The sequence below is a fragment of the Ursus americanus genome, chromosome 5 (assembly GCF_024610735.1).
Source record: "Ursus americanus isolate L20-20 chromosome 5, mUrsAme1.1.p, whole genome shotgun sequence".
NCBI lineage: Eukaryota > Metazoa > Chordata > Mammalia > Carnivora > Ursidae > Ursus > Ursus americanus.
Window position 1 is genome coordinate 29,852,562 of NC_142131.1, and position 15,277 is coordinate 29,867,838.

Sequence of the window (15,277 nt, forward strand, 5' to 3'; positions counted from 1 at the left end):
AAAAATATAATGCAAGCCATATATATATATATATATATATATATATACACACACACACACACACACACACACACACTTTAAAATTTCCTAGTAACCACATTAAAAAAGTAAAAGCAGGTAAAATTTGTTTTATCTATCCAGTATTTACAAAATATTATCATTTATTATATATAAGTAACATATAATCACTGTAACATTATTAATGAAATATTTTACATGGATTTTCTGTACTTCAAGAATTTCAGTCTTCAAAACTGAGTATACCGTAATTTATACTTACAAACACCATAAGTTAGGACGAGCCTCATTTCAAGTGCTCAACAGACATATGAGGCTAGTGGCTGGCTACCTTACTGGACAGTGCAGACCTAGAAAATATATCTACCTTAAATTTTCTTCTTGAACTTTTAACCAATAATCAAGTCAAAACACATAAAATACAGAATCAGCTTTAATTACAAAAGCGATTTAAAGATTCAGATGTGGGGCACTTGGTGGGTCAGTTGGTTAAGCATCCAACTCTTGTTTTGGCTCAGGTCATGATCTCTTGGACTGTGGGATGAAGCCCCAAGTTGGGCTCCATGGCCAAACTCTCTCCCTTTGCCTCTCCCCTGACTTGCGCACACTCACATGCATGCTCTCTCTCTCTCAAATAAATAAATCTTTAAAAAAAGTAAAATAAAGATCCAGACGTACCTAACGTAGCAGAGCTACAGTTTCACTAAAATTTTGTACTTTCATAGAGCTGGTCTGATTGTACAAAACAGTTTAAAGTATAGATGAATTAGTTACATCTCTTTTATTCTAAAATTCTAAATGAGCGGGCATAAGCCTTTTATTATTTATTATACATGTATAGCGGACATACCTTATGACAAATTTTTTACTTTAAACTTAAAAAAATCAGTTATTTTCCTTTTTCCTTTGGTTGTAACTTACTCTGAATTTTCTTTCTACCTAAAGCAACATGATGAAGTGAATTCATATGTTCTTTCGTTATTTTATAAAACATGAGAGCATCTTAAACACATATTTTTAACAGTAACATAAATTCAGTTTGGAGACTACCTAAACACTCACAGTATAATAAACTATATACGCTCCCAGCAACATAAACTCATCAAAGGCAAGCACAAGGACAACAAGCTGGAAAACTATGACAAGCTTTAAAGGCCGCTGTGAATTATAGCCAAAAATTTCCCTATATATACTTAAAAAAAAAAACACAACAGTTTCCAATCTTGTATATTTTATTATTACTGCTTTTGGCAAAACATATGTGGAGTGGGAATGAGTGAAAATGCCGGAGGTGCTACTTCTTAAAAACCATCTACCAGTCCAGAATGTTAGATAAATATTCATTAAGAGATAAGAAAGGAGACCTATATGTGGGCATTAAGGCATATATGCATATTTCAAGTTATTTATGCCAATGTCTTTCCACATACCTCCACCTGCAAAGAGTGACACTCAAGAGTATCTTAATTAAAAAACAAAAAAAAAAAAGATGAGGATGTCCTAAACGGTCTCCCATGCTTCACAGCTACCTTTTACAATCTTTGAGGAATTCTCAAAATCCCAACAGGATTGTTTTTAAGTTCCTATCCTAAAGTTCATCCCTGAAGAAGGATGGTAAAGATGAGCAGTTATGGGAGCTAACCTGGACTAAAATCTCACAAAAACACTTTCAAATTTCATTCTCTAGTTTGTCAGAAAAAGTTATTTAAGGACCCTATATGTTCTTTTCCATTGCTAGAAAGAAGTACTTTCACAACCTAATCTTTCAAATAGTTCAACTACTAGCAACAGGTCGAAGTCATTAAAACAGAGGTCTTGAAAGCAAACAGAAAAGTCACTTTTAGTATTTAGTCACATTCTCTTTTATTCCTAGGTACATCAGTGAAAATATGAGAAATACAAGCAAATCAAATAAAGTAAATCCAAAAGAAACTTAATTCCATATGTGAATTTTAGTATTAAACATTAAAAAAAACTTTTTTCTTTGGTTAAGAGAAAAACCTTACATGAAATTTCAAGAGTGAAGTTGCCACAATTCACAAAATGCCAATATAACAAATAAGCCTCCTTTCCTTCATATAAACCACCAGCCTTATCTGTTTGGGGAATACACGTAAGAGCACTGGTAATGTTTTTTATATTTTCCTTCTTTAAATTTAACCTTGTATCATAAGCATTTTTTAAATTCCCCCCAGTCTTTATAAATTACAATTTTAAGGTCTAAAGAATGCTTTTTTAATTAAACATACTATCATTTTCTTACTCAATATCTTGCAGGCCATTTGAACTCTTAATTTCTTTCTGTTCTTAAAAATATTGCTATGTAACTACACAAAGGCATTTTTCTCTGGATTTCTTAAAAAGATCTGAGAGAGAACGCGCACAGACGCGTGCACGCACAGGAGCAAGGAAAGGGGCAGAAGGAGACAGACAATCCCAAGCGACTCCTCACTGAGCACGGAGCCCAACATTGCGCTAGATCTCACAACCCTGAGATCACAACCTAAGCTGAAATCAAGAGTCGGACGCTCAACTGACTGAGCCACCAGACACCCCTCTTTTTTTGGATTTTTAAAAAAATTACCTGAAATGAGATTTTCCAGTTAAAGAATATTAACATTTTTATGGTTACTGATACAAATGGCCAATCTATTTTCCCAAAAGACACCAACGGCACCTGGGTGGCTCAGTCGGTTGAGCGACCAACTCTTGCTTTTGGCTCAGGTCATGATCTCAATGTTATGGGATCAAGACGCACATGTGGCTCCCCGCAATGCAGGGAGTCTGCCTGAGGATTCCCTTTTCTCCCTCTGCCTCTCCCCCTGGTCTCTTGCTCTAAAATAAATAAATCTTTAAAAAAAAAAAATAGACACCAATTTCCACTTCTAATAAATACATACCTACCCTATATTTGCTAGCAACTGATTTAATGTTTGCTAATATAATAGGTAAGAAATTACTCAACATGACTAAGAAGCAGAAGTTTTATCTAAGTCTACTTACAATCTGTGCTATTCTTTTATTGTGAATTGTGCAACAACATCAACTTATTTTTTTAAGATTTATTTATTTGAGAGAGCGAGTGAGGGACAGAGAGCAGAGAGGGAGAGGAAGAAGTAGACTTCCTCATGAGCACAGAGCCTGATCCCAGGACCCCAAGATCATGACCCAAGCCAAAAGCAGACCCTTAACCGACTGGACCATCCAGGCGCCCTGACATCAACTTATTGGTTAAGGGTCTGACTGTTCTTCTTTCAAATTACGTAACATATGAGTGAGTATTTCATTCTGCCCTAAATCTACCTCCTTCAAACTTTAAGAAATTCCTTTTACTTCTAGTGACTAAGATTTTGTGAAAAAGTCCATCTTTGCCCCCTGTGAATGCTCCTTGGTTGATAGACTCTGATATCTTATCTTAATGAAATACAGAGTTTGAAATAGAGTTACTGAACGATGATTTCCAGTTTCATCAAAAACTTTGACATAATTATATCACTAAGTAATAAAATTACGAAGACATTACCTTTTCCTCATTTGTTACGGAAGAATCTGGATCCTTTCTTTTCTTCTTCAATTTTTTATCCTTACTTTGTTTTGTGCCACATGTTTGATAAGGTTGCAAATCAACTCGAGAATGAAATTGATATCGACCACTTTCCACATCACAGTAGTAATAAATTCCAGTGGAAGGATCATAATATAGTTGATTTTCCTTTCAAAGTCAAGACAACAGTAAGTTCTAGTCAGGTATGACAAAATAAAAAAATAAACTTAATAGAAATGCCAAATATAGTCAAAAGCAGTGTTTCTTGCTTTTAAGAACACTATTTTTTGAAGATAATGAGTAATCTTTAATACCAGTGATAACAAAACTTTTACAACTCAAACTTGTTTTATCTCTTATGTCTTTCAGTCCAAAATAATTTTCAAAAATTTAAGAAAAACTATTTAATTACAATAAAATGAAAACTAGTACAATAAAAAGGGCAAAACAATGAAGTCCCTAATTTACTGAAACATATAACAACAGAATATAACTAACCACCTACAGAAGAGATGTCAGGAAGAAAGATACAGAAAGGAAGGCAGAAGAATGATGAAGACTAACATCATATACTTGTAAACTCTGTATTTTCCTCAAAACCAAATAAGTAACAGCTAGTCACTTTGGTAATAAGAGTTTAAACATTAATTTTCTGGGTATTAATTAGCATGGTCAATCAGCATACTCCTGTGAAAGAAAATCCTCTCTTTACAAGGGATTTACAAAGTATACCAAGTACAAACCAACAACAAATGAAATCCTTTCTCTAACTATTTAGTATCATCATTATGTTCCCTAGCTTCGTTAACAATAGTTCCAATGACCAGAATGGTGAACATCTGCTTCACTTTTGGGTACCACATTCTATAATTTCTGAGGACTAGATCACATGCCTAGACCACTGAGGCTGAGGTATATAGGTATGGAAGTTCCATCATCATTGTCATCAAACCCTGAATGAAATACAATTAAGTACGAATGTCAACAGCCATAACACTGAATTATACGTCAAAAGCTTTATTTTTAGGTTCTGTCCGAGTCAGTGGTCTGATTCCACACAAATTCCCTAGTTCTCAGTGCTAACATTGATTTTTTTAAAACTGAAATGCTTAAAAGCCAAAGAACTTCTAACTAATAATAAACATGCTATTGAGAATTCAAAAAAAAAAACTTCTTCTAGAGCTCGAATGGATTCATAAGAACTTGAAATAATTTTAAAAATCTCATGTCAAGCCTAGAATTAACAATGTCACTTCTTTATAAATTCTATGAAAAAATGTTGAAGTCCTTAAACACTTTACAACAACGTAGTTAACTGTCTGCTTTTATTAATAAATGCTCTAACATTTTTGTGTTACTTTACATATAAAAGATCAGATCTTTCTGAAGTACTAATCTATAATGAACACAATTAACTTATTTAATTAAAAACATAGAAGTGTAGCATCATAAGCTATTTTACAACTCTTTACTCATGTCAAATAGCTTTAAATCAAATTTAATTTTTCAATGCAGTTTCTTGCTTTTCTTAATTCAGCTTAGGGCTTAATACTCGGTGTCAAGCTGCAAGTATACAACCATACAACAGTAAACAGTCCGAGATACTTACAGAATCATAATAGAAACCAGTGCTGTGATCAAAATACAGTCCAGTGTTCTCATCATAACTAAATCCAGTCTGAGACACAGCAGCTTCTGCTGCAGCTCTCAAACTTTCAGCTAATGAAGAACCTTCTAAGGACGTATCTTCTGCTAATACAGATGCTGGCTCCTAGGTAAGATACATTCATGTCAAATAAGACAAAAACTTCCTTTTACCACTTTAAAAGTTAGTAGAATTAGAAACAATAGAGAGACTTAAAACAATTTTAAATAATAAGACTTCAATTTCTGCAATGGAAAGAGATGGCTATCAATTGCAGTTTAGTTCACTTTAAAAAATAGTTATTAGTGTTTTAGTTAATTCAATTTTAACCTAGTTTTGAAGACATTAAAAGTGAGTGAGCGACCATTACTCAAAAGCAGATGCCTGATACCATAAGATAGTTATCTACAAAATACAGACTCCGAAATAGTCTTTAAAAATAATTACAGGTTCAAAGGGAAAAAAAAATTAAAAGAGATATGGAGAAAAAAGCTATAGATAATGTGAGATAACATACACTAAGAAGTTATATTGGATCTTGGGGTCCTGGAATTACTGGGATCTTGATTCAAACAAATTAATTTATATGGCACTCAGGCAAAAGTGGCAAGATATTTGACATAAAGGAAGCATTAAAAAATGTTAATGCGGTGGCACCAGGCTGGCTTAGTCGGTGGAGCGTGTGACTCTTAATCTTGGGGTTGTGAGTTTGAGCCCCATGTTGGATAGAGAGATTACTAAAAAAATAAAATCTTCAAAAAAAAATTAGTACGAACATGATATTGTGGCTGTTGCCCAAATTTTTGGTCGAGTGAAAATACAGTGACAAATTTTCTTTTAGTTTATATACATCATTAATTTTTAGAACACAACTTTTTAGAAAAAGTTACACATATTAATAAATTCTAATTTTTGTTTCTTAAAAACTGTAATATTCACTGTATCATTATACATAGAATGTTATATAAACCCTGTATACATTGTAATGGACTAAAAAGTCTCTTTCTCTATATAACAACAAAGGACACACTTTGGGGTATCAAGAGTTTCACGTTAAGGGGCGCCTGGGTGGCACAGCGGTTAAGCGTCTGCCTTCAACTCAGGGCGTGATCCCGGCATTATGGGATCGAGCCCCACATCAGGCTCCTCTGCTATGAGCCTGCTTCTTCCTCTCCCACCCCTCCTGCTTGTGTTCCCTCTCTCACTGGCTGTCTCTATCTCTGTCAAATAAATAAATAAAATCTTTAAAAAAAAAAAAAAAAAGAGTTTCACGTTAAGCATCTTATTACCTGTGAATTTGAATTTGAGGCAAAATGGTCCTCTTCTGCACATTTAACATGTTCTGTTGTATCAGTACCAGTGTAAGCATCATTTTCTATTTGTGACTGGTCTTCAGAATTAAAAGTAGAAGCTTCGATATCCTGATCTTGCTGAACTGAGAGCTCAGTCACTTTATTTGGAAGACTAACATCCTTATAGTATGTCTGATAATAATAATCTGTAGCAAAAGCAAATTAGGTGATATCATATTAGAAAAATGTATATAAGGAGAAGTTAATTCCAAACCACCAGCACTGAACATAATACAGCACACAATGCTAACATACCACATTCTTACAACTGTATACAATTTAACAGATTAAATGTGGGGTGCAGATAAATTGGCAGAAGTATATAACCTTGATTCTAATGTCAGCTTCAGTACTAGTTGTCAAATTAAAAGTAAAAAAAAAAAAAAAAAAAAAGGTAGATTTGGATTTTCCATAGCAAGAATAAAGAAAGAAAACAAGTAAATAGGTTGTGTTCTGTCAAAAAAAAAAAAAAAAGAAAAGAGCAACTCTTTAACTTCTAATCACATACTACCTGAATACTGTTGCATTACTAATTGACAATGGAAATAAAGATCAAGAGTTGTTTTTTCTGTCAAATTTCTCTCATGATGATGACTTTAAAAAAAAATTTATCATACAAATATGTAATGTTAATACTATTGCCATGTTTAACAATTTAGTTAAATCATATACTGAATAAAACAAGGCAAAACTTAGTGGAAAGATCATTTCTTCTGATCCCTATTTATTAAAACTCAGTTGCTCACTTATTTTGCCTCACACTGCCACTCATGAGGTCGTGGCTGTGAGCTCATCACTCCCATAAGGGCCTAAAACACTGACACTGAACACAATGCCAAGCGGAACGCATCAACAAGAAAACATATGTGCCTGATCAAAAGGAAGGCCAGGTATGAGTAGATGGTTCACAGCACGACAAACATTACTCAGTTCATGTGTCACCGAAAACACATTAGCACTATTATATATTTATAGAATGACATTTCTATTTTCCCACCAGAGGAACAGAGATTATCTCAAAATACCAAATCATATGAGAAGTCAACATAACAGTTCTCAGATTTATCTAGATGTATGCCTACTTTAAATTTAAAGAAAACTCCACCTTAGCATGATGTGAATGTAACAGCACTAAGATATCTTCACTATAAGCCGAATACCTGAGATTGACCAAGCAGGGTGGTTCTCTGTTTGTACTTCTACATCAGACTTCTTATTGTCTTCATTTCTCCCACAATGGAGTATTTTACTGAGCTCTTCTACCTACAAGAAAACAAGGCTTTAGGAAAATAGACCATTTAGAAATCTAGTAATATACACACCATTCTCCTGAAATTACAATAATTATTTTTCTTGGTTGAAGTTTTAGAGAAGTACCAAAGCAGCCAGTTTCCTTTTCAGAAAAATTAAAAATACTATAAATTTCTTTCACTTTTCACATTTGTAGAGGGAAATGTTTTTATTCTTATACTCTCCTGCTAAACCTCAAAATATTCCCAACAAAATGAATTTAGATGAACTAAATAAGACTTTGTGAAGATGATCCCTTATTTCTAACAGTAAGAATGTTTTTATACTAAAATTTTAATCACTTAGCAGTTGTTCCTAAAGAATTAGTTTCAAAAACCATTAATTCCCATTCATCAGATTAAATTATCTAGTATCACTCAGTGTCCTCCACCTGGAATTATCTATTCACTTAAATATATTAATACTCACTTCTACCCTTTAATGCACTTCTTTTTTCTTTAAACAGAAGATAGTAGTCTTAGGACTAAACAACTGCAGCAGAAGGGAAGAGAGGTAACTGCCTCAGAAGGGCATCTGTCTCCCCTGTGCCTCAACTGAATGCCAGCGTCAAAGCAACAGTGTGGAAACACCCATAAGCAGATGAGGAACACCACCATAAATACATTTCATTCGGAAAGGATCTGGGTTTGAGACAATGTCTACTATAGTCATGAAACTAACTAAAAAAACAAGCTTTTAAATACTTAATGACACATAAAGCTTCAAAGAAGAAAGGTGGTAAGACTGACCATATACAGATTATCCAGGCACTTCATTAGTTACCAGATGCTATTAGCACCAGCGCTGGAGCTAGAGTGAAGCTAGCCAGGCACCTAGAGCACAAAATTTAAGGAGGCACTCATTCTCAGCTTCTCACAAGTACAGGGTCTCTACCAGAGAATGAGTACTCCTTAAATTTTTTGCCCTGGGTTACTGATTGCCTTGCCCCAGTCCTGGCTCTAGCTACTACCACTATTACTATAAACTTCATAAATTTATTATCTCCTACATGATAGGCACTAAGCTCTCATTAATTCTTCCAAACTCCTTACAGAATAGTGGCGCTAATCACCATTTTACATGAGAAACTTGAAGAGACAAATAATTTGCCCAAGGTTCTTCAGAGTCCAAAACCTGTTTTTCTACCAGCTCACCCTCAATTCTCCAGCCAACTTTTTACCACTCCAGGTAAAACATTATTTAGTGATTTGAGATGACAGTTAACCAACCCCTACCCACCACCAAGGGAGACTCACTAAGAAGAGGGTAAAGAAGAGTTACTACTATCACCAGTAGGGTCAAGCTTTTTATGCATTTCAGTTTTCTTATTAGACCACTATCAAATTCACACTAATAACAAAATGCTGGCTCTTCAAGGCTAGCAGAAATGTTCTCTTTTAGATCTTTAGATTAAAAACTTAGAGGGGCGCCTGGGTGGCTCAGTCGGTTAAGTGTCTGCCTCTGCTCAGGTCATGATGCCAGGGTCCTGGGATCCAGCCCCACATCCGGCTCCCTGCTCAGCGGGGAGTCTTCTTTTTCCCTCTGCTGCTCCCCCTGCTTGTGCTCTCTGTCAAATACATAAATAAAATCTTTAAAAAATAAAATAAAAATTTAGAATAATAAATGGGTTTTTTAAAAGGTATTTTAAAGGAATATTTTGCTCCCCTTTCCTCATGATAGTTTAACCATATGTGTAGTCTCCTAGCACAGTCCTTATGCATTCATTTTAAGTGTTCGAGAACTAGCTACTAACTAAACACTAGTTTCTATAATGTCATATTAACAACCTATACAACACACAATGCACTACATCTCAGCAGTTATTTTCAGACACCCTTTGATAACAAAGCATAACAAAGTGCCGATTTTTCAGTATACAGCTTTTACGTGCAGTTTCAGGAAATATACCAATATATTACAAAGGACTACACAACAGTTTACATTAATAATTACATGGAAATAACTTGTTTGGAGAGTGTAACTGCCCAACAATCAAGCTGGGGAAAAATATGCTCCTTTTTAAAATTAAAAAAAAAAAGAAGTGACAGATAAATACTTATCCTTACTCCATTTTATGAACATGAAGTTAGCTGGTTAGTGTCTCTAACAAAGCCCCCCCTCCCCCACCACTTTCACCAGAAAATTCAAGCTGGTAAATGCCCAGAAAAACAACCTGACACATGCATAGTGTTCAACAGTTTGTAAAACTCTAAAACTGTTTGTTCATGCTTAATCTGATTTAACCTTCATATGTGTACTAACCCTCTCATTTTATGGACAATTGAGTCTCAGCATCAGTTCACACACCAAGTGAGTAATAAATGGAATTCTGCTTCAAGTCCAGAGCTTCAACAAACTCAAAAGTGATGCAGAAAAAATAATACAAATGTTCCTAATGCCAAGGGAACGTCACGAGTGAGAATAAAAGTAAGGTAATGAAGTTCACTTCCCACCAGCAGCTTGCGCACTTACTCTAAATCGAGGAACCCGAACTCTTAGGCTAGCTTCAAATGTACTTAGAATTATAATACTAGCGAACTTTTATTTCTTTCAGATACTCTATAAAGCAGTTCTGGGGCCCTACCAGGGAGCCCTTCCGAGGCTATCAGAGGCTTCGGAAGCCACCCCTTGGGCTAGATGGGGCGCCGAGCTGGAAGCGGACCGCGCACCTGGGTGCGGAGCTCCTGGTTGTTGCTCTCTGCGCTCTGGTACAGCCGCTCCGTGTGATGCAGCAGCTTCTCGATCTCCCGCACCTGCCGCTTGCAGCTCCGCAGCTCGCGTTCCAACTTCTCCACCTTCCGCCTCAGCTGGGCCAGCTCAGGCTCAGGGGAGGGAGGTGACGACGGCGACAACGAAGGCGACGGAGCCTCGGAGGCCATGGGGTCCAGCAGACGGAGGTCCGTGGGCGCGGAGGGACCCACTCACGCTAAGGCGGACACCAGCGGGACCAAAAGCCATGAGAGCCCGCGGGCAACGAAAGCTGGCCTCAGACCGGCCGGGCCGAAGCGGCCCCTAGCCATGACGCCTTGAAACTCCTTGCCTGTAGCCTAGAAAGACTGCGGGCAATGAGCAAGGGGACAGAGGATGCACCTGGCCCAATCCGTCAGACTCTGAAACGGGGAAACTTTATTGGCAACTACCTTCCCCAGCAACCGAAAGACCTGGAAAAACGTTGGAGAGACGGTCGGCCCAGAGACGCCGGGGCCAGAAACACTCGGAAGCTTCCTGGGCTGAACCGGAAACGAGGGCGCTGGTGGTAGGCGGGGCCAAAACCTAAAGGGAAGCTACGGGTACTGGCAAGGGCCTTACCGCACATGCGCAGTCTCTCTACCTTAGCACTAGGGTACTTGCGCGCTTTAAGAGTCGATTTGAAAGTGGCAGCTTAGCTCTGGGGATAGTTTGAAGGTCGCTGCCTCTGGCCTTGGGTTTTTGCACTTTCCTTTGTTGGGGAGCAAGAATTCTTGTCTCCTCAAAGGTCCTTCTAGCTGCACGAAGAATCAAATTCACATGAGACAGATTAACAAGAGAAAAATCAAATTTAATAGGCATAGGTATAAGGAACTCGCGTAGACATGGAAATTCCAAAGATAGGCACAATGAGGTATATATGTCATTCTGAACTAAAAAGGAGGTAGGCGTCTGGGACTTAAGATGAAAGGAATGCACTTTCATAGAGCGATAAGATGAGCAGATGTTTGGTAATTAGATGTTGGCCTTACCATGCAGATGGCTCACTCAGATAAAATGTATCTCTGTTAATAATCCTTATTATGGGAAAGACCCCAATTTAGATTCTTCTGTGTGGTTAAGGGAGGACAAAAGTTTCTTCTGAGCCCTCAGGGTCTAAAGTGACTTAAGCTCAAGATAATCCACACACCAAAGTGGCGTATGGGGGCTGAGGGAGTCATGTCCTGTAACCCTTCACCTACTAGCAAAAAGTTTTCACAGTTTTTGCACAGAGTTCACTTTACAGCTCTTCATTTTACAGCACTTTGCAGATGAGAACACTGAAAAATAATATGTCGAGCTTTCTAGAGATAATGCTAGACCAGGGCTAGAACACAGTTTCCTGATTCTCTTCTTATTGACCATCTCTGCTGATTTTGTGAGTTTAGGCCCCCAGGAAATAAAAGCAGATTCATTAGGCCTGAGTTGCAGAGAGGAGCATCCCTGGTGGGAAAATGAGCAGCTAGATTCTGTGAAAGTAGGAGAGAAAAATGCTCTGGTTCAGCGGATTTATTTGGTGTTTCACCTGTGTGAAACTGGCATTTTTTCACCAGCCTTTAAACTGATGAGGGCCTCCTGAAACGTCTTCCCTTCACCAAGGTCGATTAGAATTGTAGCCTGAGCTCAGAATGCTGTGCCTGAGACCTATGGAGGTCAGTGCCTATGTCTTGCCAGTCCTTTTCCAGGGTCCAGCACAGTGCCTGTCACAGAGCAGGTATCCTTAAATGTTTGCTGAGCACAGCCAAACAAAAGAATCATGTTTGGAGTCCTAGTTCAGTGTGCTTTTTGTCACTTGCCCACATCTTCCACAGGCAGTGAGTTCTGCAGTGGGGATCTTCCTTTTCTCAGTCCTGCATACATTATACTTTAGTCCCTAAGAGCCCTTCTACAAGGCACCCTATGTCAAGGCAACAATGATGTAGCCGTGAAAGGATGTTCAGTGAGAAGACACAGCATGTCCTCCCTGATGTAAAAGAGAGATGTGCTGGGAAAAAAAAAATTCAGACTTACCTTAATGCATTATGACTCTAGTCAAGAATTTATCAAAACCTTTTAAAATAAAAACTGTATTTTCCACTTTCTCTATCTTTGGGGGATAAGAAATGCCATGAATACCACCTATAAGATAACTTTAAGATAGAGTGTACTTCCTAGGTCCTCTTTTTACAAATGAGAAATTTCACATTTTAACCATTAATTATCAAATGAATAAATTCTTATCAGCTACTACTTGAAGCAGTGTTTCTTTGGCTTGTCTTAAAGGTAATCCATTTAAGCCTAAATTCTGGCCTCATCATGCTACTAGTCTTTAACCTCTGACTATTAGTCTGGAAGAAAAGAGTGAGAATTTTTTTTTTTTGAAGAAAAAAGAGAAAGCCTTGTGTATGAGGAATTGCATTAAGGTTAGTAACACCAGTCAGTCTACAGTGGCTTATTAAACAAATTAGGAGGTTATTCTGTTACATTAAAGAAGTCCAGAAGTGGTTTAGTCCAGAGCTGGTTTAGTGGCTTCACCAGGTCTTCAGGACCCAGGCTCCATCTGTGTCTCCTCTGCTAGTCTCAGAGCATTATTTCCAGCCTTCAGGTCAATTCATTGAACAAGATAGCAAGGGACAAGAAGACTTTCCCATGGGGTGTCTGGCTGGCTCGGTAGAGCATGTGAATCTTGATCTTGGGGTTGTGAGTTTAAGCCCCATGTTGGGTGGAGAGATTACTTAAAAATAAAATCTTTAAAAAAAAAAGATTTTTGAAAGCCCCATTCAATGACTTCTGTTTATATCTCAATACCCACCCTTGCTACAAGTGTGGCTAGGAATTGTGCATGTGAGTATGTGTGTCTTTCTAAGCTGGACACATTATTCCTAATAATACAGGGTTCTATAAATATGGAAGAGAGGGAAAAATGCATGGTGAGTAAGTGAACATCAGTTTTTCCTAGAGGGAGTTTTCAGATCAAAAGTGACTCACTATAGTGGGCAGGGCCAGTGTCCTAGAGAAGCAAACTACCTGACACTCTATGCAATTTGATTTTGTTTCTGTAATATTTTTTCTTATTTATTATTTTGTACCTCAGATTGTAGTCATAGTTCTTAGTTCACAACACATTATCGACATTGGCCCATGAATGGCTCCTCTATCTTTTTGATTTGGCTTGGTTTTAGTGTCACTCTATAAACCCAGTCCCCACTCCCATTACCTCCTTTCTGCCAATGGGCACCCACTCTTACATGTCTGCTATATGTCTTTAAATATAAATCTATCCTTATATGTTTTGTGTGTGTATTCATTTTACATAAATAGTATTTGGGTTTTTAAAGATTTTATTTCATTTGACAGAGAGAGAGAGAGCACAAGCAGGAGGAGTGGCAGGCAGAGGGAGAGGTTCAAGCAGGCTCCCCACTGAGCAGAGCCCATCTCAGGGCTCAAATCCCAGGACCCTGGGATCATGACCTGAGTCAAAGGCAGGTGCTTAATCTACTGAGCCACCCAGGTTTGGTTTTAAATCTTACACTGTTTCTTATTTTTTTCCATGGGTAAAAAGATGTTTTTAAAATCCACATGTATTGCTATATATACATCTAAGTGCTGCATAGTGTTCCAAAGTGTAAGTATACCACGTTTAATTTATCCATTAGTTATCAACATCTAAGTTACCTCCAATTGCGACGTCAAGTATTCTCCATTGATACCACAATGAAAACCCTTATTCATTCCACTTCACTGGCCTGTGCATTCATTTCTTTTGAATATGTATCAACGCATGTGATCTCTGGTTTCTAGGGCAAACATTTAATTTCACTCTATTCCACTAGGCTGCTTTCCAGAATGGCCGTATGTTCCCTTCACTAAAGAGGCAGAATCTCCCCTCCACCTTTGAATCTGGGTTTGGCCATGTGATTTGCTTTGGCCAGTTGAATGAGGTGATTTCCAGAACAGTGCACCCGTTCTGAGCCTACATCTCAAGAGGCCCCAGTATTTCTGCTTGCTTTCTTGGATTTCTTCTATTGCCGTGAGAACACGCTCAGGTGTGTCTGTTGGTCTTAAAGCGGGGGGGGGGGGGGGGGGGATAACTGACACGTGGAACAGATCTGTTCCAGCTGAGACAGTCCAGCTAAGCCAGCCTATAGCAGAGGTCCCAGGAAACCCTCAGACAGTTGGCAATCCCAGTGAAGATCAGCCAGCCACCACCTCACCCCAGGCTTGGGAGAAATAAATGATACTTATGGAAGTTTGGGGATATTTTGTTTGTGGCAATATCTGATACTCAACCTGATCTCAAGCCACTCCAGGATCCTGTGAGTTTCAGCAGGCCGAGTACCATAGATTGTCCTATATTCTGCAACAGAGGAATATTGTCAATTAAATAAAACCTGATTTATATCCAGTTTCTTTTAGAATGTCATCAATTGTTCATTTAATGAACATTCACCTGCCATAATTTATGTTGGATCCAATGGGCAGCCAACATTCTCCTATCTGATCCTCCTGTTTGATGTCACACAAGAATATCTGGGAGCCACTAGCATTTCAATAGTTCTGATTTATTGCTCCATATTACTTTTGGTCAATTGACCATTACCTGTTTCCTTCCCCTGGAGACCTAAGGAAAGAATGGGTGGGTGTAACACTAAAACACTGGCGAGATGGTAAAGGAAGGAAGCCAAAGAAACTGGGCAAGCCCCTCTTCTCCACCCCCAGCTG

At 37.8% G+C, this 15,277-nt stretch overlaps 2 protein-coding genes across 9 annotated transcripts in view; both read right to left on the reverse strand.

The window, feature by feature from the left end:
• Positions 1-11,102, reverse strand: part of AGGF1 (angiogenic factor with G-patch and FHA domains 1) — a 62,830-nt gene extending 51,728 nt beyond the window's left edge. For 3 of the 4 annotated variants that reach the window (XM_087862054.1, XM_045796430.2, XM_045796429.2), the window contains exons 1-5: positions 10,519-11,102; positions 7,720-7,822; positions 6,497-6,705; positions 5,172-5,333; positions 3,542-3,730 (exon numbers count right to left, since the gene is read on the reverse strand). In XM_087862054.1, the coding sequence (XP_087718180.1) occupies positions 3,542-3,730; positions 5,172-5,333; positions 6,497-6,705; positions 7,720-7,822; positions 10,519-10,728 (873 nt within the window). In that variant the 5' untranslated portion in view covers positions 10,729-11,102. Of the gene's footprint in view, positions 1-3,541; positions 3,731-5,171; positions 5,334-6,496; positions 6,706-7,719; positions 7,823-8,598; positions 9,417-10,518 lie in introns of all 4 variants that reach the window. The other variant, XM_045796431.2, reaches the window with a different exon arrangement.
• A 3,738-nt stretch (positions 11,103-14,840) lies between these two features.
• CRHBP (corticotropin releasing hormone binding protein) overlaps positions 14,841-15,277 on the reverse strand; it is a 129,055-nt gene continuing 128,618 nt past the window's right edge. For 4 of the 5 annotated variants that reach the window (XR_015724468.1, XR_015724464.1, XR_015724467.1 and 1 more), the window contains 2 exons: positions 15,006-15,176; positions 14,847-14,912 (listed from right to left, as the gene is read on the reverse strand). The gene's annotated coding sequence lies outside the window, so the exon portion shown is untranslated. Of the gene's footprint in view, positions 14,913-15,005; positions 15,177-15,277 lie in introns of all 5 variants that reach the window. The other variant, XR_015724466.1, reaches the window with a different exon arrangement.